The sequence below is a fragment of the Rhinolophus ferrumequinum genome, chromosome 21 (genome assembly GCF_004115265.2).
Source record: "Rhinolophus ferrumequinum isolate MPI-CBG mRhiFer1 chromosome 21, mRhiFer1_v1.p, whole genome shotgun sequence".
NCBI classification, from domain to species: domain Eukaryota; kingdom Metazoa; phylum Chordata; class Mammalia; order Chiroptera; family Rhinolophidae; genus Rhinolophus; species Rhinolophus ferrumequinum.
The window spans coordinates 43,215,166-43,237,841 of NC_046304.1; the positions used below are offsets into that span (position 1 = coordinate 43,215,166).

At 40.0% G+C, this 22,676-nt stretch overlaps 1 protein-coding gene across 14 annotated transcripts in view; it reads right to left on the reverse strand.

Annotated features, from left to right (window-relative positions):
* BPTF (bromodomain PHD finger transcription factor) overlaps positions 1 to 22,232 on the reverse strand; it is a 131,930-nt gene extending 109,698 nt beyond the window's left edge. For 12 of the 14 annotated variants that reach the window (XM_033090805.1, XM_033090813.1, XM_033090811.1 and 9 more), the window contains exon 1: positions 21,428 to 22,232. In XM_033090805.1, the coding sequence (XP_032946696.1) occupies positions 21,428 to 22,034 (607 nt within the window). In that variant the 5' untranslated portion in view covers positions 22,035 to 22,232. The remainder of the gene's footprint in view (positions 1 to 21,427) is intronic. The other 2 variants (XM_033090812.1, XM_033090809.1) reach the window with 1 other exon arrangement.
* Positions 22,233 to 22,676: the final 444 nt, after the last annotated feature.

Sequence of the window (22,676 nt, forward strand, 5' to 3'; positions counted from 1 at the left end):
TTCTCACCCCTCTTCTTCAGTATCGTACTACAAGTCCTAGCTAGTGCAATTGGAAAAGGAAACCCAGCTTCCCACGGTAGACATAAAACCAGCTCCAGCACTGCCGGTGTTGTGCCAGCTGGGGTGTAGACCGACGCGCAGCTCCTCAACACCCTCCTGCCCAGCAACCACGTCCCCCGCATACAGAAGCCCCGGCGGCTGCGCACTGTGTCCTCACAGGTGAAGCAGAACATGACCCGCCACCAGGAGACCACGGCAGAGGACCACTACCGGCGGAGCAGCCCTGCCTCAGCGCAGAGCAGGAGTACCATACCATAGCAGCCGCCTCCGGGCCATCAAGGCCAGCCAGGCCAAGTTCCCCGGCACATTCCTTGTCAACCAGCTCAGTCATCTCAATGTCACCAAGATGTGGTCCTATCGGTCCGCTGTCCTCTGGGCACCTGATCCGGAACCGGAAAACTAACGTCTAGAAAAGTCTGAGGAACCTTTGGACCAGTCTTAGGAAACACAGCAAGTGTGAGCACTGCGTCTGCATAGTGTCTGGGCTCCAGCTCTCAGACTCCAGTCTCATCCCTGGTATATTGTTTCTTTTCCTTTACCCTGGGAAGAAGATACCACAGATTGCCCGAGTCACAGACGATGTAAGCTGTATTTTGGATGAAAGCTGCAATAAACCTGCAAACAGTGGTTTGGGATCTGTGTGAGACACTTCATGGGGTTAGTTTGCTTACCTCCTGTCAAGAATAATTACCTAAATGTAAATGAAAACATGAGCTTTTTGGGGCCAGGTGGCTCAGGCGGTTAGAGCTCCGTGCTCCTAACTCCGAAGGCTGCCGGTTCGATTCCCACATGGGCCAGTGGGCTCTCAACCACAAGGCTGCCGGTTGGACTCCTCGAGTCCCGCAAGGGATGGTGGGCTCCTCCCCCTGCAACTAGCAACAGCAACTGGAGCTGAGCTGCGCCCTCCACAGCTTTATTGTTCCCCACTAAAGTCCTGTTCCCCTTCCCCAATAAAATCTATTTTAAAAAAAAGGAGCTTTTTCAGTTAAACGTATCCCTAAAAATCGATTTTCTTCTGGGATTTGCTACTCAGAGTGGACATTTAAATGAAATAAGACTTATTTTTGAGAACTGCTACCAAAAACAAAAACCATCTCTATTTGCCAAGCAATATAATTTGCTTATGTAGAAAATCCCAAGAAATCTACCATAAATAAATAAATGTTACTAGAACTACGTGAGTTTAGCAAGGCCAAAAAGACCAATACACAAAAATCTACTGTATTTCTATTATAACAATAAACTTCGAAACTCAAATTTTAAAAAGTACCAATTATAATAGCACCAAAAATCGTGAAATACTTAGGTAACAGTATGTGCAGGACCAGTATGCTGAAAACGATAAAACACTGATGAAAGACAAAAGACCTAAATTAATGGAGAGAGAGAGCGTACTCATGGACTGGAAGACTCACTATTGTTAAGATGTCCATTTTCCCCAAATTAAACAGAGATTCAACACAATCCCCATCAAAATCCCAAGAGGATATTTTATAAATATTGATAAGCTAATTCAAAAATATAAATGGAAAGACACAGGAACTAGAATAACCAAAATAATTTTGAAAAAAGAAAGTTGGACAACTCATACTACCTTATTTTAAGAGATAACTAAAGCTACTGTAAACAAGATAGTAATCAAGTCATCTTGATTACTTGCAGCAAAAGGATAGACACAGAGATCATTGGAACAAACAGAGTCCAAAAACAGACTCACAAAAATATGGTAGATTATATTTTTACAAAGATGAGAAGGATAAGCAACGGAGAAAAGATTTTATTTCAACAAATGGTAATGGAACAATTGGACATCCATATGCCAGAAAACATAACCTCAACTCCTATCTCACACCTTATACAAAAATTAACTCAAAATGAATTGTACACCTAAATATAAAACCTGTAACATTTCTAGAAGAAATCCAAGAAAATCTTTGTGACCTAGGGTTAGTTTGGCCAGGGATCAGCGAAACTATAACCCATGAGAGATACATGTTTGGAAAAAATAATCCAAAGAATGTTTGGTGATGTGAAAATAAGGTGAAATTCAAATTGCATATCCATAAAGTTTTACTGGAATACAGCCCTTCTCATTCATTTATATATTGTTTCTGCTGCTTTCTTGCTACAATGGCACAGTTCCAAAAGACTGCAACAAAAATGGAAAACTTTTGCTCTTGGAAAGACACTGTTTAGAGCACGAAACAGAAACCACAGACACAGAGAAAATATATGCACATTACATAGCCATTACAAAGTACTTACATCCAAAATGTATAAAGAACTCTTACTACTCAATAAGTCAGCAACCCACTTAAAACATCTTCAATAAAGATTTCATTTATCTTTCCACCAAAGATGCTATATAAATGGGAAATTAAAAGATGCACATGAAAAGATTTTAAGCTCCTTCAGTCATGAGGGATAAGCAAATTAAAACTACAATGATATACCACTACACACCTATTAGGGTAGCCAAAATTTAAAGATAAATAAATAAAGCAACTAACAATATCAAGTGCTAAGGAAGATGTGGAGCAACTGGAACTCTCATACATTTGCTAGTGAAAATGCAAAATGGTGAAGCTACTTTGGAAAACAGTCTGGCAGGTTTTTATAAACATACAACCCAGAGAAATCCAACTCCTGGTATTTACCTAAGAGAAATGAAAACTTGTTCATACAAACACCATTATGCAAACTTTTACGTTAAGGATTAGGCAATATTATGAAATCTAATATAATTCTACTAATTAACATAGGAGAAAAACTATATGATCATCTCAAAAGAAGCTAGGAATACATCTGACGAAATACAATGGCCACATACGAATTAAAAAAAAAACTACATGTTTGACAACGTGGAGATTCTTACCTGATTTAGTAAAATGCTAGAACCCTGGGGCGGGGGGAGAATTCAGAAAGAAAGCCAGCCGGCCCAGTGGCCCAGGTGGTTGGAGCGCTGTGCTCCTAACGCCCAGGTCGCCAGTTCAATTCCCACATGGGCCAGTGAGGTGCGCCCTCTACAGCTAAGATTGTGAACAGCTCTCCCTGGAGCTGGGCTGCCATGAGCAGCCGGAGGTTGGCGTGAGCTGCCGGTGGACTACCGTGTGCCACCATGAGTGTCCAGCAGCCAGCGTGAGCTGCTGTGAGCGGCCGACCGACGACTGGCGACCGACTGCCTCAGCCTGGGGAGCGCAAGGCTAATAATACCAGCATGGGCCAGGGAGCTGTGCCCTACACAACTAGATTGAGAAACAACAGCTTGAACCGGAGTGGGGGGGAGGGAGGTAGAAGAAGTGGGGAGAAAAGAAAGAAAGCAAACAGATATCGGTGAATATACTCAACACAATTTAAGGTCTAAAACTAAAAGCCAGCATAAAAATTAACAGTGAAATAGTAACATCAGTTCCATGAAATTTAGAAAGCACACTAATAAGATGCCTATCATTACAACTAATATTTAACATTGTTTTGGGGTGGTAGGCAATGCAATTTGAAAAGAAAAAAAGGAGATATTAAAAAAGGCATGTGCATATGATTCATGTTTGCCAATGATACAATTTTATTCCTAGAAAATCCAACCCAATCAACAAATAAGCTATTAGAAACAATTAGGAAAAATAAGTAGTTAAATCCAAATTAACTTTTAAAATCCATGACGTCTCCACTAGAAGCTCCATGACAGCAGATATTTTTGTAGACAAGTTCTTTAAAGATACAGTGAGATTTCATAGTATAAGCGAAAAGATTTACAAAATCAATTATGCATTATCCAATTGTATTAAAAAATGTTTCTACACATGTGAGTACTCACTTATATGCATACACACATATTCACACAAAGATGGTAACCTAAGGAGAGTTACCAAAATATTACTATCTTCTGAGCTTTCTAAATTTTCTGTATTTCTTTCCAGATAAGTACAAAAAGCAAAAACAAAATTTAAAGTTCTTACTAAATTTTCAGAAGTGTTGTTTTTAAAATTCAAAGCCTTTTTCCTAATTATCCAAATCACAGATTTCAAGAGTGCAAGAGCTCAAAAGAGGGTTGGGCAAACTATGGCCCACCACAGCCTGGTTTTGTACATCAAGTTTTATTTATTATTGACTACAGATGCTTTCATGCTACAATGGCAGAGTTGAGTAGTGACCATCTGACCCTCAAAACCTAAACTATTTACTATTTGGCACTTTTAGAGAAAGTTGCCATCTAATCCAGTTTACTTACACTTTACAAATGAGTAAATTGACACCCGTAGAGAAATGACTTCTCTAAGATCAAACTCAGAAGCAATGCACAATTCCATTCTCACCTAACCAGAAAATTCTCAAAACAGACATTGCCATACCCACTTCCCCCAGTTTGAGAGCTAAACCTCAGATTCCCATATCACAAGTGAATAAGTATGTTTACCAATAAACTGATGAGGTAAAGGACTTTGGGCCTAATCTGTATCCAAGAACACCTGCTAAAGGTCTGAGTAAACCTTGGTAGTCTAGAAAAAGCTAAATTAAAAGCCACGTAAGCACAGACTAGGGAAGGTTTAAGAATTAAGTAATGGGTGCATAACCTGCTTCAGCCTAAGACATTTGCCATTCATTTATAATTGCCTATTAAATGTAACCCAACAATCCCACTCCTAGAATCTACATTATAGGAAAACCAGTCCAGGTGACCCAAGATAGATCTAGCACATTTAGAATAGCACCATTTGTAAAAGCAGAAAGAGACTAAAATTTCAACAGGGCTACTTTTTCAAGGCAAATATTAACAGAAAATGCAGTTATGTATTAATAAGGGGGGGGAGGCCACTTCAGGTCTTTATCTTACATACTTGGACCCTGTTGGCATTTGAGTTTGTGACACCTGCCATAAACACCTCCACACTATTAGGTTTCTTCCAAAACACAGGGAAGATTCTTAACTAAGCTATTTAGGCAACTAAGGCAATCTTCCAAGTTTACAGATGATCAGAAATCTGAGGCATTCACCCGGATAATTCAGACTGAAGAGTTCAAATGTATTTGAAATTACAGTACAACTGCTTTTTAATTTTTTTCTTATTTGCATTAACACTTTGAACACAGAGTGGTCATAAGGTGGAGAAAAGAGTAACTTACTGAGTTACACTTCAAGGAGCGTGTGAAATAATTTTGATGTCTAGAAGAACAGAGAACTATGCTGACAAGATTAGCAATTTTAAATGTTGAACTATTTCCTGAGACAAGTCTCAATATAGCTATACTAGCATTAGAAGGAAAAGGACAAGAAGAGAAATTCCGCACAGATTAATCTGTGCATTTCTGAAATACTTTTTAAGTTCCATAAATAGAATATACTATAAACAGACAGACCTCAAAGAGGCAATATTAACACATTGAAATCAAGCAGGAAGCCATGACAGTAAAAATACAGAAGAAACTGCACCTACTGAACATGGCCATTCAGTAAGAATCACTTGGCCGTGCGGTCTCCCAAGTGTGTGAATTCCAGAACACATCCATGACTAGAAAGGAGTCTAAACATTAATTTTCTTAGCAAATCTCCAGAGGTTCCAGAGTTGGCATTTAACATCACTTAAGTAACAAAAGAATTCCACTCAAAAAAAGTAATGGATTTTCCTTGAAAATTATAAGCTACATTATCTGGCCACATAATTCATAATAAATTACCTATTTATATTATAACAAATTATAATAAATTAAAAATAAATTATCTGGCCTGAAAAGGTTTTAGATAGACGAACCCAGACACACTGGGACACATCAGTATATCACAATTCAGCTCACAGACCAACTTTTAAACTTTTACAACATAGGAACTCTCTAAGTTATCAAATTAAATTTCTCAACCAAAGTCTCTGAGTTTTAATCCTTCTTTCCCTTCTGTCCTACATCTGTGATTCCTAGCTTAACTTTATCAGGACTGTGGCAGATTTTCTAAAACCAAGTGTTAACTGCCCGCCTCTTCCCCCGACCACAAGAACCATAAATGAGGTCAGTCCTCTCGAAGATGATCTCAAGTCTTGGTGCAGAAATTTAATGCCATCATATATATAAATGACACTGGGCCAAGGACAGTCTCAACAAAGGAGGACCAGAGCCAAACTGCTCGGGCCACCCAGGCTGTGCAGGACTTGGAGCACATAAAAGGCTTGAGGAAAAGAACTGCGAGGTAAATTCTCAGTCTAGCAGAAGCAGAATGACTACAGCACAGTCAGTCCAAGAGAACGTTCTGTGATGATATGAAATGACCCAGGTTATTCTACATCTACGTGGTGCGACACAGGAGCCACTAGCCACACGTGGCTACTGGGCACTTGAAACGTAATTAGTGCCACCAAAGAACTCAAGTTTGCACCTTACTTAAATGTAAGCAGCCACCTGTGGCTAATGGCTGCCACACTGGACAGCGCAGAAAAGAATCCAGAGACTTTCTTTGACTAGTACACTCAGTTCAACAATTTCCTGTGCTGCCTACTGCAGACCAGAGACAGAGCCAGGCGCTAAGAAGATGAATGAACCCTCCCTGCCCTAACGTAGGTTCTAGTGAAGGGAAGTGCCAGATAACTAACAGTCCATTTCAGTACAACGTCTTAACAAATAAAGATACAATGATAAAGAGAGCAAATAATCCTTCCAAAGTGTTTAACAGTAATGGAGCCTCAAAACACTTGAAGGTTGACAGAACTCCAAAGAGAAACAGGCAAATCTGTAACAATACTTGTAGACTTCTTAGTAATCAACAGAACGAGCCGATGGAAAATTAGCAAGGATACAGAAGACCTTATCACTGCAAACAACCTTACCTAACTGACACTTACGGAATACTCCACCCAACAGGAGAATACACCTTCTTACCAAGTACACCTGGAATCTTCACCTACACAGACAATATTTTGGGGCACAAAACCAAACTTTAAATTTTTTTTAAAAATTAAAGTCATGCAACATAATGAAACAAAATTAGAAATCAGTAACAGAAAGAGACTTAGAAAACCCCCAAATAGTTGGAAACTAAACAACATACGAATCAATGCACAGGGTCCTGAGGGGAAGGGAAGAAGTAGAGGGACTTAGCACCACCTAGGGAAAGGGAATGGTGACCAAAGCAAGCTGCGGAAGGTGATACATGGGTGACTCATCGTCAATCAGCACAGCAATAAATAACTATGAAGTGTGTCAGGGGAACTACAAAGAATTCAGGATTACTTGACCATCAAATTCAAGGTGAAGACAAGTTACGACTAAAAGAAATTTAGAAGTGGACTCATCCCTGACGCTTTCCCTCACACCCTATCTAACCAATCACTAAAATGTGTCACTCTAAGTCCTAAATCATTTTTTGACTTATTCTCTCCCTTCCCAGGGATACCAACCTAATACAAGATGTTACCTGGTCTACTTCAATAGTCTAATTCCCTTCATCAATTCTTATCCCACTCTAATTCGTTCTCTATTCTATAACCAGAGGGACTTTTTAAAAAACACACAAATCTGATCACATCACTCCCTACTTAAAATCCCTCCTGGTTTTCCCTCCAGTCCATTGCACCTGGTGATCCTACGGCCTAGAATCCTCCTTCCCCACCCATCAGCTGGCTACTTTAATTTTGAGCTTAAATGTCACCTCTTCAGGGAGTCTTCTCTGACTCCCCCTCTACCACCCAACCAGATCATATTTACTTGTCCTCTTTCGAAACATTTCTCTCACTGGTACCCAGGCCACCTTCCCTGCTACATCAGGGCAGGGGCCGTATCTGATTTATTTGTGGCTACATCCCAGAAAGTGCCTGAAACATAGCAGGTACTCAATAGGTATTTTTTTTAATAAATGAACAAATCAATGAAGCAACAAAGGATGAGGCTGAAGGGAATTCAAAGCCAATTCACAGACTATCCACATACACTAAAGCACACAATCATTTTTCCACTGAAGATTTTTAAGAAAGGGCCCAATGTGGTCAAAACCATCTTAGAGCAGAGCAGTGTGTACGAGAAGAATGGATGTGAGAGAAATGAATGAACAAAGGGAGGCCAGGCAGGCAGGTTTGTTCCTTCAGAAAGCCAAGTGAGGGGTGAAGAGGGCCTGATTTAGGGAACCATTAGCACAGATGGACAAGTGAGCTGAAAGATACTTAAGGGAGATATAAGGTGTAAACTGAACAGGACCGGGTGACAAGCCTGCACTTGGAGAGGAGGCATAGGGAGGAGTTTGTTACTTCCCCTCTTCTGACTTGGGGAAGGAAATGGGAGGTTGGGAGTGGTCACTGCAGCATGAATTCTATTTGCAACATGTTGAATTTGACGTGCCTATAGGACATCTAAGTGGAAGGGTTCAAGAAGTATTCATCCATCAGTGAGTTAAAACACAGGAAAGAAATTGTAACTACAAACAGAGATTTGGGTATCAGAGGCCATGGAAGTATTAAATTTTATTAGTCAAAGAAATGCAAATTCAAACAGAACTTTTAACCCACTGAATGCAAAGATGGTTTATAAAAATCCAGTGCTGGAGGGGCCGGCCCGGTGGCTCAGGCGGTTGGAGCTCCGTGCTCCTAACTCTGAAGGCTGCCAGTTCGATTTCCACATGGGCCAGTGGCCTCTCAACCATAAGGTTGCCACTTTCGACTCCCACAAGGGATGGTGGGCTGTGCCCCCTGCAACTAGCAACGGCAACTGGACCTGGAGCTGAGCTGCGCCCTCCACAAGTAAGACTGAAAGGACAACAACTTGAAGCTGAACGGCACCCTCCACAACTAAGATTGAAAGGACAACAAATTGACTTGGAAAAAAGTCCTGGAAGTACACACTGTTCCCCAATGAAGTCCTGTTCCCCTTCCCCAATAAAATCTTAAAAAAAAAAACAAAACAAAAAGAAACCAGTGCTGGAGAAATGGTCACTTTCACACACTGCTGGTGGAAGTATATTTATTATATTTGTAATATAATGATATATCATATGCATTATTATGTATACATTATTATATATTACATAACGCATGTTTTATATAACATTTATATTAATAACATATTAGTAGTATGTTTTGAAAGCCTTAAAAACAAAGTCATGGATGTGAACCAAGATTCATCTGAAAGGATAGTCACTAAAAGTACTCATAAACAGTATAGCTTAGCTAGAGCTATTTGGTAAAGCCTTAGGATGGAACCTTATACAGTATTATAAGTCATACTATGTCAGCCCCCTCTCATTCCAATAAATCCTATCCACCAAGGCCAGATTATTGTTCAAGAAGCTCAGATTCATCATGACATATTCCAGTTTAAAAACATTCAATGACTCCCTACTGCCTACAAGTACAAATTCCTCAGGCTGGCATTTATTCAAATTGGACCAAATTATAATCTCCACTTCTCTGGTCTTATCTCCTTGTTACTCAAACCACAAGTATGTAGTCCCTAACATGCATCTTTCTGTCATATGTTACATTTTGCAATCCTTCCTGTTCAACATTCTCCTAAAGAAATCCTATCCAATCTTCAAAGCATATCTAAAATTCAACCTTATTCTTGACACTGTTTCTGATCTTCCAATAGAATGTGACCTCTCCCTAATTCTGTTTTTCTTATAAAACACTTAATCATTGTCTACCCTGTGTTATAGTTATTTATGCATTGTGTTATTTATTCCTTCTAAAGAATAAAGATCCTAAGAGCAGGGACCATTTTATCCATCTCTGCATCTCTCTGAAGCTTTTAACAGTATTTTGCACACTTTATAAGTATTAGATAAATTATTTTGTTAATGTTTTAATCACATTATAAAGAAATATTTAAATGAGACTTCTGTTTATATATGACAAATTTGTAACATGAATTACAAATATCCTTTTCCTCTCAACACTTGGTAAATTGACAGCAAAGAAATACAAAAAGTAAAAACATGTTAGAACAAAGAGAAAAGAACCACAACGAGATATCACTTCACACCTGTTAGAATGGCTGCTATCCAAAACACAAGAAATAACAAGTGTTGGTGAGGATGTGGAAAAAAGGGAACCCTTGTGGCTATAGGTGGAAATGTAAATTGGTGCAGCCACGATGGAAAATAGTATGCAGGTTCCTCAAAAAATTAAAAACAGAACTACCATATGATCCAGCAATTACACTTCTGGGAAGGAAAAGAAATCACTATCTCAAATAGATATCTACACCCCCCCCATGTTCATTGCAGCATTACTTACAATAACCAAGACATGGAAACAACCTAAGTGTCCATCAACCCATCAACAGATGAATGGATAAAGACAATGTGATAGATTCACACACACACACACACACACACACACACACACACATCAATATTATTCAGCCATAAAAAAAGAAGGAAATCCTGTCATTTGTGACAATAAAGGACCTTGAAGGCGTTATGCTAACTGAAATAAGTCAGACAAAGAAAAGACAAATACCGTATGATCTCACTTATATGTGGAATCTAAAACAAAACCAAGTTCATAGATACAGAGAATACATTTGCCAGAGGCAGGGGTGCAGGTGGAAGAAATGGGTGAAGGGGGTCAAAAGGTACAAAATTCTAGTTATAAAATGAATAAGTCATTGGAATATAATGTACAACATGGCGACTACAGTTAATAATGCCATACTGACTATCTGAAAGTTGCTAAGAAAGTAAATCTTAAAAGTTCTCATCACAAGAAAAAAAGTTCTTGTAACTATATATGTGACAGATGTTAACTAGACTTATGTATGCATTTATTGAATCATGTTGTATATCTGAAACAAATACAATATTACATGTCAATTGCATCTCAATTTTTTAAAAATAAATAGAAGGTGGCTCAGGGTTCCTAACAAGACATTTTAGTAAAGTGTGCATACTGTAAAGTGTGATTCCACACCTTCCCTCATCCAGTTCCCCAGGACATCAGGCATACATTCCCCATCACAGACCCCCTACTCCCAGCCCCAGATAAGAAATTAAAGAAACCTTCCCTTAAGAAAACAAACAGACTCTTAGGAGAAAAATAAAAGAGTGAAAGAGAAAACAATAAAAAATAAACAGAAACAAAACAAATACTGATATCTGGGGTTCCACCAAAAAAATGTTGGCTCACTGCCAAATTACTGTCCACGAACCCCACCTGTTGACAAACATGGCTACCCACAAAGCACTATCCAATGCCTCACTCCCAAACATGAACAGCTAAGGATCATCAGGCATTTGAAAAAGGCCTCCAGTAAGAAAGACAGAAAACAGAAGAATAGAATCTGAGGAAACAAAAGAAACAGAAGCAAACTTAAAAAAAAAAAAAACTAATAAATATCCGCAGAGAGATAAGAGAGGATGGAGGATGTTGCATCCAAGAAGAGGATGCTCTGAAAAAGGAACGGAGAAAAGAGCTTTAGGAAATTGTGTATCGTAAATAATTATTATGTTAGCTGAACTTTCCAAATTGAATAACAAGGAAAAAAAATTCAGTAACAAATAAAAACTGGGCAAACTATTTAAACAGACACTTCACCAAAGATTTGCTTCACAGACAGATCAACAGCACTGATCACTAGGAAAATGCAATCACAACCATAATGAAACATACCACCTATCAGGATCACAGGAACCCTCATCCATTGCTGGTGGGAATGCAAAACGGTAAATCCACCTTAGAAAACAGTTTGGCATTTTCTTAGAAAGTTAAGATACACTTAGCAAACAACCCTGCAATTCCACTCCCAGGTATTCCACTCTTAGTGTTTCATTCCAAAAGAAATGAAACCTTACGTTCACACAAAAACCTATAAATGAATGTTTACAGCAGCTTTATTTATAATCTCCAAAACCTGGAAACAACTCAAATGTTTTTTTGTTTGTTTGTTTTTTCAATAGAGTTGTTTATATTATTCCTCTATTATCCTTTTAATGTCCATAGGATCTATAGTGATGTCCCCTCTTTTTTTTTTTTTTTTTATAGGAGCTCACAGTGGCCCATGTGGGGATCAAACCAACACCATGGTGTTATCAGCACCACATTCTAACCAACTGAGCTAACCAACCACCCCTCAAATGTTCTTGATCTGGTGGATGGATAAATTAACTGTGCTACATCCATATAATAGACTACCTACTCAGTAATAAAAGAAGAATGAACTATTGATACAAGCAACATCTGAGAGAAATCACAAATGCATTATGCTAGGTAAAAGAAGCCAGACTCAAAAGGCTACATATGGTATAATTCCATTTATATGATATTCATGGAAAGGCAAAAGTATAAGGACAGAAAATAGATCAGTGGTGGCTTGGGATTAGGGATAAAGGAGGGAAAAGGGTTGACTAAAGGAGCATAAGGGAAATTTTGGGTAGTGATGAACTGTTCTATATTTCATGATGGTAGTGATTACATGACTGTATATGTATTTGCCAAAACTGTACACTAAAAAGGGTGAATTTTATTATATATGTAAGCTGTACTTTAAACAAATTTTAAATTATCATTACTGAGAAATATAAGAAGATATTGTATAAATGAACAGGAGCCTATAAAAAAGGAATAGAGAAAACAATTTTTGTAATTAAATATCTGATAGCTGAAATAAAAACTGATTTAATAGAAGGCTTGGAAGAGAATGAAAAAGAATTCTCCCAGAAAGCAAACCAAAAGGACAGACAAAAAGAAGTAAAAAAAAAGAAAAGAAAAAGAAACTTAGAAAGATTAGTCTAGAAGATCCAACATCTAACTAACTAGATGTTCAAGAAGAGAACCAAGCAAACTTGGGGGAAAATTAGCAAATAATAGAAGACATTTTCCTAGAACTAAAGCACATGAGTCTCCAGATTCAAAGGGCCCACACTAAGTACCCAGCACAATGAACGAAGAAAAGTTACATCAAGGGATTTATCTCTGTAAAACCTCAGCACATTGGAGACAGTGAAAAAAGCCTAAAAGCTTTAGAAAGGAAAAAAACTGATTAGACATAATGGAAATCATCAGAATAACCCTAGATTTCTCAATAGCAACACGAGCTGCGGGAACACAGTAAAATGAATCTTTCAAGTACTGATTTTTTTATTTAGGATCCTATACTTAGCCAAACTATCAAATATTAGGGTTGAAAAGGGCATTCTCATGTAATGAAAAAAAATGGGGGGCGGGGAGTATTATTTCTCATGCACCCATTCTTAGGAAGCAACTAGAAGTTGTACTGAAAAAAAGTTAACCAAGAAAGATGTAGGACGCAAAAACAGAATCAACATGGGAGAGCAACAAAAAGAAGCTCCAGTGTGAGGTTCACCAGACCTACAGGGCAACCAGTTGAGGTGAGAGCAGACATGCAGAAGGGAGAGCAACAAGGAAAAACGGAATTGTTCCATTTGAGAGTTTGGAAAATAATAAGGGATATTTCTCAGTAAGTGACAGTGTACTGGGCTAAGTACACAGAAGAATAACAAGCAAGTGAAAAAATAAGGCAATAATTCCAGGGAAATAGTTACAAAAAAAGTAATAACCATAGCACATTATTTGATTCAACTGTGAATAATACCTAACAGTCGTAACAGAGTAACCAATTCCTCATGATTGATCAAAAAACCATGCAGTAACTATAAGGAGAGCAGAGAAATTAAGGGCAATTATAATAGGGCTGAATCCTTACCCACCACAACAAAGTCAAGAGAGAAATGTTTAAAATTGATAAATCAAATATAAGCATATTATTTTAAAATACTGTGGTAATTACACGGGGGGGAGGGGGAGCTACAAGAATTGAAAGCACTTGCCTCTGGAGAGGTCTCAGGTGGAAAGAGGTACAGCAGGGAACTGCTTTTGTTTACTACGGGTCTTTAATACTGTTTCGTTTTATCACTGCTCATGTACTACTTTGATAAAGACACAATTATATGGGGAAAACCTTACTGTATACAGCAAATAAAACAATCAGTTTGTTCAATATGATCCTATTATCTTGTTAAATATGCAGATAAAAACATGGTATAGAAAATGGAATTTTAAACATACATAAAAACATTTCCAGTGGTTCTCTTTAGTTGGTAGGATTTTCCATTTTCATCTATGTATTACATGTTATTTTCCCAAAAGAGTAACTCTACACTATTTTTATGATTTTTCATTGCAATTTTCAAAAACAACTTGAGAATAGATATCAGGGAAAGGAGGGAAACAGTGAGAGGGCCATGGCTGGTTTAAAAACCTGGAAAACTGGTGTTTAAAGGACCAGGCAGAGAAAGATGGCATGGTGGAAAGACCAAAGAGCTGGAATGACCAAAGAGCTAGAAGTATCAACAGTGCTTTCTCTACTTTAACCATCATAAATAAGTAAATGTGTTATTTATTCTAGTTGGTGGACTAAAGCAGATGTTAGATAAATGAAATTTTTTACATGGATAAGTTAAACATTTAACATATCTTAAATAAAGTTCTGATTTAATGTACATTTTTTCTTAAATGTGGTCCTGGAAATATTTTTGTATCTTATGAGTCAGTTGATAGCTTTCGATAGAATAAAATACCACCTCACCACACTGGAAGTAAGATCCCTCCATCTTCAGTTCAGGAACAAATAATAGCTAATTTTTACTGAATCTTTCCCACGTGCCAGGCACTGCTCTAGGCATTTCATATGTTAACCCACTTAACTCTCACAACACCTTGAATTAAGTATTATGAGATCTCCATTTTACAAATGAGGAAAGTGAGGCACAAAGAATTAAGCAAAACTACCCACCAACACAGAGCCCAGATTCAAACCCATGAAGTCTGGTATCAGATTGTTCACTCTTTAAATCTTTATGCTACCGTGTTTCCCTGAAAATTAAGACCTAACTGGGAAATAAGCCCTAGCATGATTTTTCAGGATGACATCCCCTGAACATAAGTCCTAATGAGCCTTTTGGAGCAAAACTTAATATAAGACCGGGTCTTATTTTCGGGGAAACATGGTACGTGCTACATTTATCTAGAATCCTCAGATTCTCATACATCATGAGAGCCTAAAGTTTTGTGGTGGCCTTACATACGCATGCCACACGTCCTCACACTGACAGTGTGTGGAAACCAATGATACGACTCCACTTACACTGGTCCTTCCCTGACAGATCCTTCTGGAATTAATTCTCCAAGCCGACCTAAGACAATCCAAAAATCTTAGATATTTCTAACGACTTATAATCCAGCTCTCTTTCATCCTAAGAGAACTTGGTTTTAAAATTATTATAACAAACAAAGTAAGTCTGGTTAAGATGATTCTATTAAAACTGTATTTGTAATGAGCTAGCAATTCCATTCCTTGGATATATCCAAGAGAAACAAAAACATTGTACAAAATCCTACACAGGAATGAGCATTATTCATAACAGCCAAAAAGTAGATACAATTCCAATGTCCATGAACTCATGAATGGAGAAGCAAAATATGGTCTACCCATATAACGGAGCAGTACTGGTACATGCTATAACACGCATGGGCCTTGAAAACATTATGTTAAGAAACCACAAATTTTAAATGATTCCATTTATATAAAATGTTCAGAAGAGAGAAATCAACAGACAATGAAAGTAATGGCTGCCAGGTGATGGAAAGGGGGAGGGAGAGAATGGACGATAGGTTTCTTCTTTGTTGTTGTAAGGCCGATTGGCTCAGTTGGTTAGACCATGGTGCTCTTAACAACAAGGTTTCCCTGTTCGATCCCCGCATGGGCCACTGTGGGCTGCGCCCTCCACAACTAGATTGAAACAGCTACTTGACTTGGAGCTGATGGGTCTTGGAAACATACACTTAAAATAAATAAAAAGTTTTTTTAAAAAAAAGTAATGTCCTGGAATTAGGTATTGGTGATAGATGCACAACCCTGCAAATATACTAAAAATCACTGAATTATACACTTTAAAAAGTGTGAATTTTATGGTATGTCTATCATCTCAATAAAGTTGCTATTTTAAAAATGAAATTTTATTAAATATGGCTTGAAAATTTTTCAGCAATTTAGAAGTCCAATAAATGGTAACTAGTACTGTTACTATTTTTAAAAATCATTCAGCACTCTAAAAATATTTGAGTAATATAACTTAATATCTAACAATATATATAAAATTTGAGGGAGGGGGGTGGTAAATGAGGGTAAAGGGGATCAAATATATAGTGATGGAAGGAGAACAACTCTAGGTGGTGAACACACAATGGGATTTATAGGTGATGTAATACGGAATTGTACACCTGAAATCTATGTAACTTTACTAACAATTGTCACCCCAATAAACTTTAATTAAAAAAAATTGATATAAACCAATAGACAACAATTAAAACATTATAATTATATTCACTTTTATGCATTTAATTATTTCTGTATGATTTTTCTCTCAATCTTTTAAAGGGTATTTTGCAAGTATAAGTTTTTTGTTTTTGTTTTTTTTTTAAGAAATATTCTGCCTTTGGAGGCTTATCATTTAAAGAACCGAAAGCATGGGGGGAAAAAAATCAGGATAATGAGGGCCAGTGCTAAATTGTGAAGCTGAGGCTATCACTGCTATAGCAGACATTCAGAGAAAAGAGAGACCAAGGTGAGCAGCAGTACTCTGGGAAGACTTCTCCGGGAAGTGGGACTGGAGCCTAGCTAAGGAGCAGGGAGGGAGCAATATGTCCAATGCAAAGAGGGCACCTAAGATTTGCTCCTGTCTGTACGGGTCTGTGTCACCCAGATTACTGGTCCTCCACCACTACCATCTACGTCTTGCTCCCTGCATGTCTTCTCCCCACCTCCCAAGGATCTGCAGTTACAGGGAGGATACAGGGTCCAGAGAGGAGTGAGAGAAGGAGGACCTAACAGAAGAGACCAGAGCTCCTGGCTTTAAAATCCCCAAATCCTGCTGCACACACACATTTCAATACACAGCTCCATTTCCAAATCTACATCAGAAGAGATGAGCGTGAACTGTACACAGGACAACGTATTACTGCATACCCCAGACACACCTCTTTACTACTCACCCATCATGTTGCCCAACTTTCTAATAACTCTTTGGGGCTCTCATTTTCTTTCTTTTAATTCCCACGTTTAACTTCTTCAGGTACTGCTACCTGAAATCAGATCTCATTAATTTCCCTTATAATCCTGAATCCCTACTGCTACTGAGATCACTAACATTCTTACAGAAGCGTATTTGATGCATTCCTCTGTTTATACGTTAGATGCTGTTGAGGCCTAGAGAATTCGAAGTTGAATTGATCGTCTATTCAGGGCTACAAAACCCATCCAGGTCCCCACCAGCTATCTTGTCCTCTTCCAATCCATCCTGGAGAACAGAAGCTATGCTAAATTTCCTAACGTCCCACTGAAATCATGTCTCACTTCCAGATTTCCTGATTGATTCCCCCAAACCAACAAATGAAATAGATTTGAAATCGATTGGCAGGCAGATGCTCCAAAAACCATCTCCTCCAGTCATTCTCTCAATTTGGGGGGAAAGAGCTGGCAGCACTGGTGGTTCAACATATCTCCGTGATTTGATTTGGTTTTGTTTCATGCTCTTGCATGGTGCTGATGGCAATCCAACATATTCCTTGGATGTTGCAGGAGTGAAAAATGACTGAGGATCTATCTAGCCCAACCCTTACCCCACCGATGAGGGAAGAAAAGTACAAATGCGACAGGCCTGGTTCTCTAGGTACTGCCCAACAATGGAGCTTTACAGTTTATTTCCTATTCAAATACTCAGGCTCTTACTAAATCAGGTTACCTACGACTGCCCACACTTTAAAATTTGTGTCTTAAAAAAAAAAAAAAAAAATCTGTGTCTTACTTCATGCTGCTTCCTCCCCCCACCTGTCCATCCGCACTGTCCATATGCCCATCCAGGAAGCATACATTGTCCATACACCCCCACTAGCCCCCCCAATAGGGTATGATCTCGCCCTCCTTTAAATCTCCACTGCCCTCTGTACCTCACTTGTAGTAATCAGGATTTACGAATATACTGAAAAGACATTTGGTTCACACAGATGGGAATAAATATTGCCAAACCACTAACAAATTCTGCTTCAGATAAATCTACAGTTCATTTATGGTATCTATACCACGGATCTCCACTGTCACAATCCTCAGAGGACATGTATCACTAACTCTCCCAGGGCAACACCAGAGCTTTTGCTTTCCGAAGACATCAGAGGTACAAATGTCAAAATGCCAGCTAAACATTCTAGGAAGTCCCACACAAGTTAAATGCAAGAACTATTCTATTTCAACTATAATTTACATTTGTTTAATTAACAAATACTTTATTTCAAGGTGCTGTCAGAACTTGACCAAATGCCTCTTCAAAATACATTTTCTATACAATCCTTCTCAAAAAATTGGCAAAATACATGTCATGAAACCTATAGGCTGAAACAGCTTTAAATTTTAACAATAAAAATAAATAAAAGCTTTATGCAGCCAAATGCTTAGATCAAGCAAAACTAGATGATTTCAATTTTGTGATAACAAATTGCCATTCCTACAGTAACATGTCATGTGAGTACCTTATATACTTACTTAAATTTTTCTCCATAAAAGGAAAATATTTAATCTCCAGTGAATAAACCTTTTCAAATCTATGATTTTAGAAAATTAAGCTACTAATATCAACCAATATCTTTGCATCAACAGTTATTACCTACAAAGTACTCGACAGATGAGTTATTTCTCATACTAATTTGTTAGTACTTAAGCCAGCATTCTAGTCTACAAAAATTAATCTAAATTACCAATAAAGTATACTCCTCTTTTAGTCTTGACAGTACAACAGGATTCAAATCCACCAATCGTATTTCTTCATGCACTCTTGGGATATCTTAAACCAGCCCTAGAACGTTTTTTGCTTCCAAAGCATACATACATATACACGTTACTGACAGCCTTCTTCCCAGCCTTTATTGTCTGGAAGTACAGACAAAAAAACATATGAAATTAGTGCTTTGCCAAAACAACTGTCATGGATTGTTCCTCACTGTAGGAAAGTGGATACATTCTTAAAGTTTAAAACACAAAATGTATCACCCCTTCTACCATGATCTTGAGAAATAATGTCTCAAAAAGTAAAACAACCAACAAGTTAATATCACATCCAATGAAGAAAGGAAAATGCCTGGCAAGCAATATGAAATAGCAGCTCAAAACACACTAACTCTGCTACAAAAACATTCACTATCAAAATCTAACAGGACCAATTTTCAAACTATCAAACTATCAAAATCTAACAGGACCAATTTTCAGTTTCCCAAATCCAAAACATTTAGGAGTTATGGTATCCACTGTAGCATTATCGAAACTTCATCTGTTACAAGTTCTCACCTACTAACAATCATTTATCCAACCAATCTTTGATGAGCATCCGCTACATGCATGCCAAGACACTGCGCCAGGAAAGTTAGGGGATGTAAGGTTAATATAAGGATGTATAATCTTTAATTTCATATAAAGATAGGACAAGTATACACAAGATAAACTATAAATGTCATTAAGAAAAAATGTCATGTAAGTACACAAATATACAAGTATTTTTTAAAAAAGGAAACACAAATTGTAATTTAATTCAGCATACATATGGCTACCAATCCTAAATTTGCTAGGCCTTCAAAGAGAAGTTAACATTAGCTGAACTGCCCTGCCAAAACACCTTATATCTGTGTAACCTGAAAAAAAACTGCCTGGGATCATGTAATTCAGTTTCCAGGGGTTTCAATTCTGGGCTCTTGGTACAGAAGACCACATGTGATTTCTTAAAAGTAAAAACTATTACTATAAATGACATACTAAAATTAAGTTGGCAAGAAATGAAAAGTGGCATCGTCCCTGCTACAGACAAGACAAAAAAAGTTGACACTTGATTCATTCCCTTCATTCTCCTGCCAACACCCCCACTCCACAGACAGGCAGATATTCTTACTGTCTGGCAAAAGAAATTACCTTTTTCATTTGCTGTTAAGACAATCTAAATGGAACTACACCTGGTTTAATCATCATACTCCGCCAATAAATATTTAATCATTTATAGAAAATGGAAATATTTAAATTGACTGCACGAGCAGCTATATTCTACTACGCAGTCTCTCTTAAAAAAACAAATGACACACCTTAAGATCCTATTTCCTCAAAAACTTTACTTTGTAAATGCTCTTAAAACTGGGTTCTAATTTAGTTAATCCAGATAAACAAAAATATAAAGGAAAAAAATCTTGTAGGTTATTGCTACAAGTTACGCCTTTTTCACAATTTAGTAAGATTCAACCATGTATTTAACACAAAGCAGCAATCATGTGGCTTAAAAAATAAAAACGCATCTCAGCACCAGCCTAGAGAAACTTTCTGTGAGAAAATAGGGGAGGAGTCACCATGGGGAAATTCATTACAGATCCAGGGAGGATTTTTATCCTTCGAAAAGGAATGAGAAAAAAAATTCGTTTTCTAATAAATCCCCCTCCTTCTGCGGTGTGACTTAGAAGTTGGTCCAAAAGTTCATCTTCGGCAATTGTGTCTGCATGATCAACTGTACATCTCCTGCAACAGGTGACTCGAAACTGCATTTCCCAGGCAAAGCAATGGGATCAAACTTAATTAAGACACAGGTTCCCGTGCTTCCTTACTTTTATTTTGGCTTTTCCCAAAATGACTTTGAATGGGGTGAATTACCACGTTTGTTTTGGTTTTGTTTGGTTTTCTGCTTTGCTTTTTAATCAGCCATTTACCAGCAACTGTTGCACGAGCCCATTAGCACTCAATAAAAACAAACACACAGGACCAGATAAGGGTCCCCTACTAACCCAAACTGATCCATTTCCTCAACACGATTTTAAAACCACACGGTGTGCTAGGGTGTGAAGAGAAACATGTTGTATGTGTATGTCTGTGTGCCACAACCTGTCTAAATCCTCAATTCCCTTTTAAGGAACAGATATAGAATAAAAAGCTAAAAGAAACCACATTAGAAATGCAAAGAGGTTTGCAAAACAAGAGGCTTCTTTCATTCCAAAAAAAAAAAACCAAACCAAAACAAGGGGGAGAAAAATGAATGCAATGGGTATGTGTGCCAAAGTTTCAATCCTGCCCGATGGAGACACTGCACTGGCACAAATTTTGAAGAGGAAAATGAGGGGGTTGGGGGTAGAGAAAGAGAGCAAGCGAGTGTGTGGCCTGCAAACTGCAACAATGCAATCTCCATTTTGAACAATGCGCCTCTATCCTCTGGTAAATCTCGTTTTTTGCCACTGGATGTGCCGTCGCATTTCCCCTCTGCTGGGGGGGAGGTGAGGGTGGGGGAGACCAGAGAGGGAGTGAGTAGAGGGGGAGGGTAGAGGAGGTGGGGAAGGAGTCTGCAGCAACGGGGCTGGGTGGGTACCTGGAGTGCTGCTATAGGTGCTATGGCTCCTGAAGCTGCTTTCCGTGCAGTAACTGGCGTCGTCGTCGTCGTCTTCCATCTCCTCCGGATAATCGGAGTCATCGTCGTCCTCTTCCATCTCATCTTCCTCGTCGTCCTCCGAATCCTGGGTCTCCTCGGCGTCGCCGTCCTCCTCCTCCTCCTCGGAGACCATGTCCTCCTCCTCCTCCTCCTCGCTCTCGTGGTCATCGTACACCACTTTGTTGACGGCCCTCCGGGCCGGGGTGGTCCGGGCCAGGTGGCCGCCCCCGCCCCCCGTCCTGCCGCCCCCGCCTCCTCGCCCCCCCCGGCCCGGGGCGCTGGTGCTGGGGGGGGCCGGCGGCGGCGGCGGCGGCGGCTTCCTCCGGCTACTGCTGCCCCCCCTGGGCGAGCTCAGCCGCGTCTTGGGCGCCACCTCAGCCTGGGCGGCGGCCCACCTGCCCCGACTGCTGCCGCGGTGCCGCGAGCGCAGCCCCCCGATGGGTCCGGACGTGGGCGGCGGCGGAGGCGGCGGCGGCGGGGCCGGGGCGCAGCGCTCCGCAGCGGGAGCCGCGGGCTGCTTGGGCGGCCTGCCCCGCCGGCCCCTCATGTTGGAGCCCAGGCGGGGGGAGAAGGGAAAGCGGAGGGGGGAGGGGCGGGCGGAGGGGTGGCGGTGGGGGGCGCCGGGGCCGGGTGGGGAGGCCCGCGGGGCCGGGCGGGAGGGGCCCGGCCGGCGGAAGCGGGTGGAGGGAGAAGGCTCAATCCGAATTGCTGGGGCCCCACTCCGGATCGCCTTCAGCCGCCATCTTGTTTCTTCCCTCTCGCTCGGTGACTGGGGGAACCGACAGCGGCCGCAGGCCCGGAGCGCGGTCACGTGAGCTGCGCCGCCGACGAGCCTGGGACGGAGCGAGGCCGCGCGGCGGCCGCTAGGGGGAGCGCGGGAGCGCCGGATCGGGGGCGGGGAGCCCGGGACGCCTCCGCGCGGTGCGGCTGCACCACAGACGCAGGCGGCACGGACCCGAGGGGCGCTCCCCCGCGCGAAGTGTCCCGCGCCAAAGGTCTCGGTGACGACTGCCTCCACGGAGCCCCCGCTGGAGCCTGAATTTAGCAGGGCCTCCTTCCCGCGTCTCCCCCCGTCTCCGACTCGGAGGGAAGGGAAGGGGAACCCCCAAATGTATCCCCCTCCCGCCCCCATGGGGGAACTGATGCTGAAAGAGCCAGAGAGGGTATTGCGGGGGGAGAGGGGTTAACT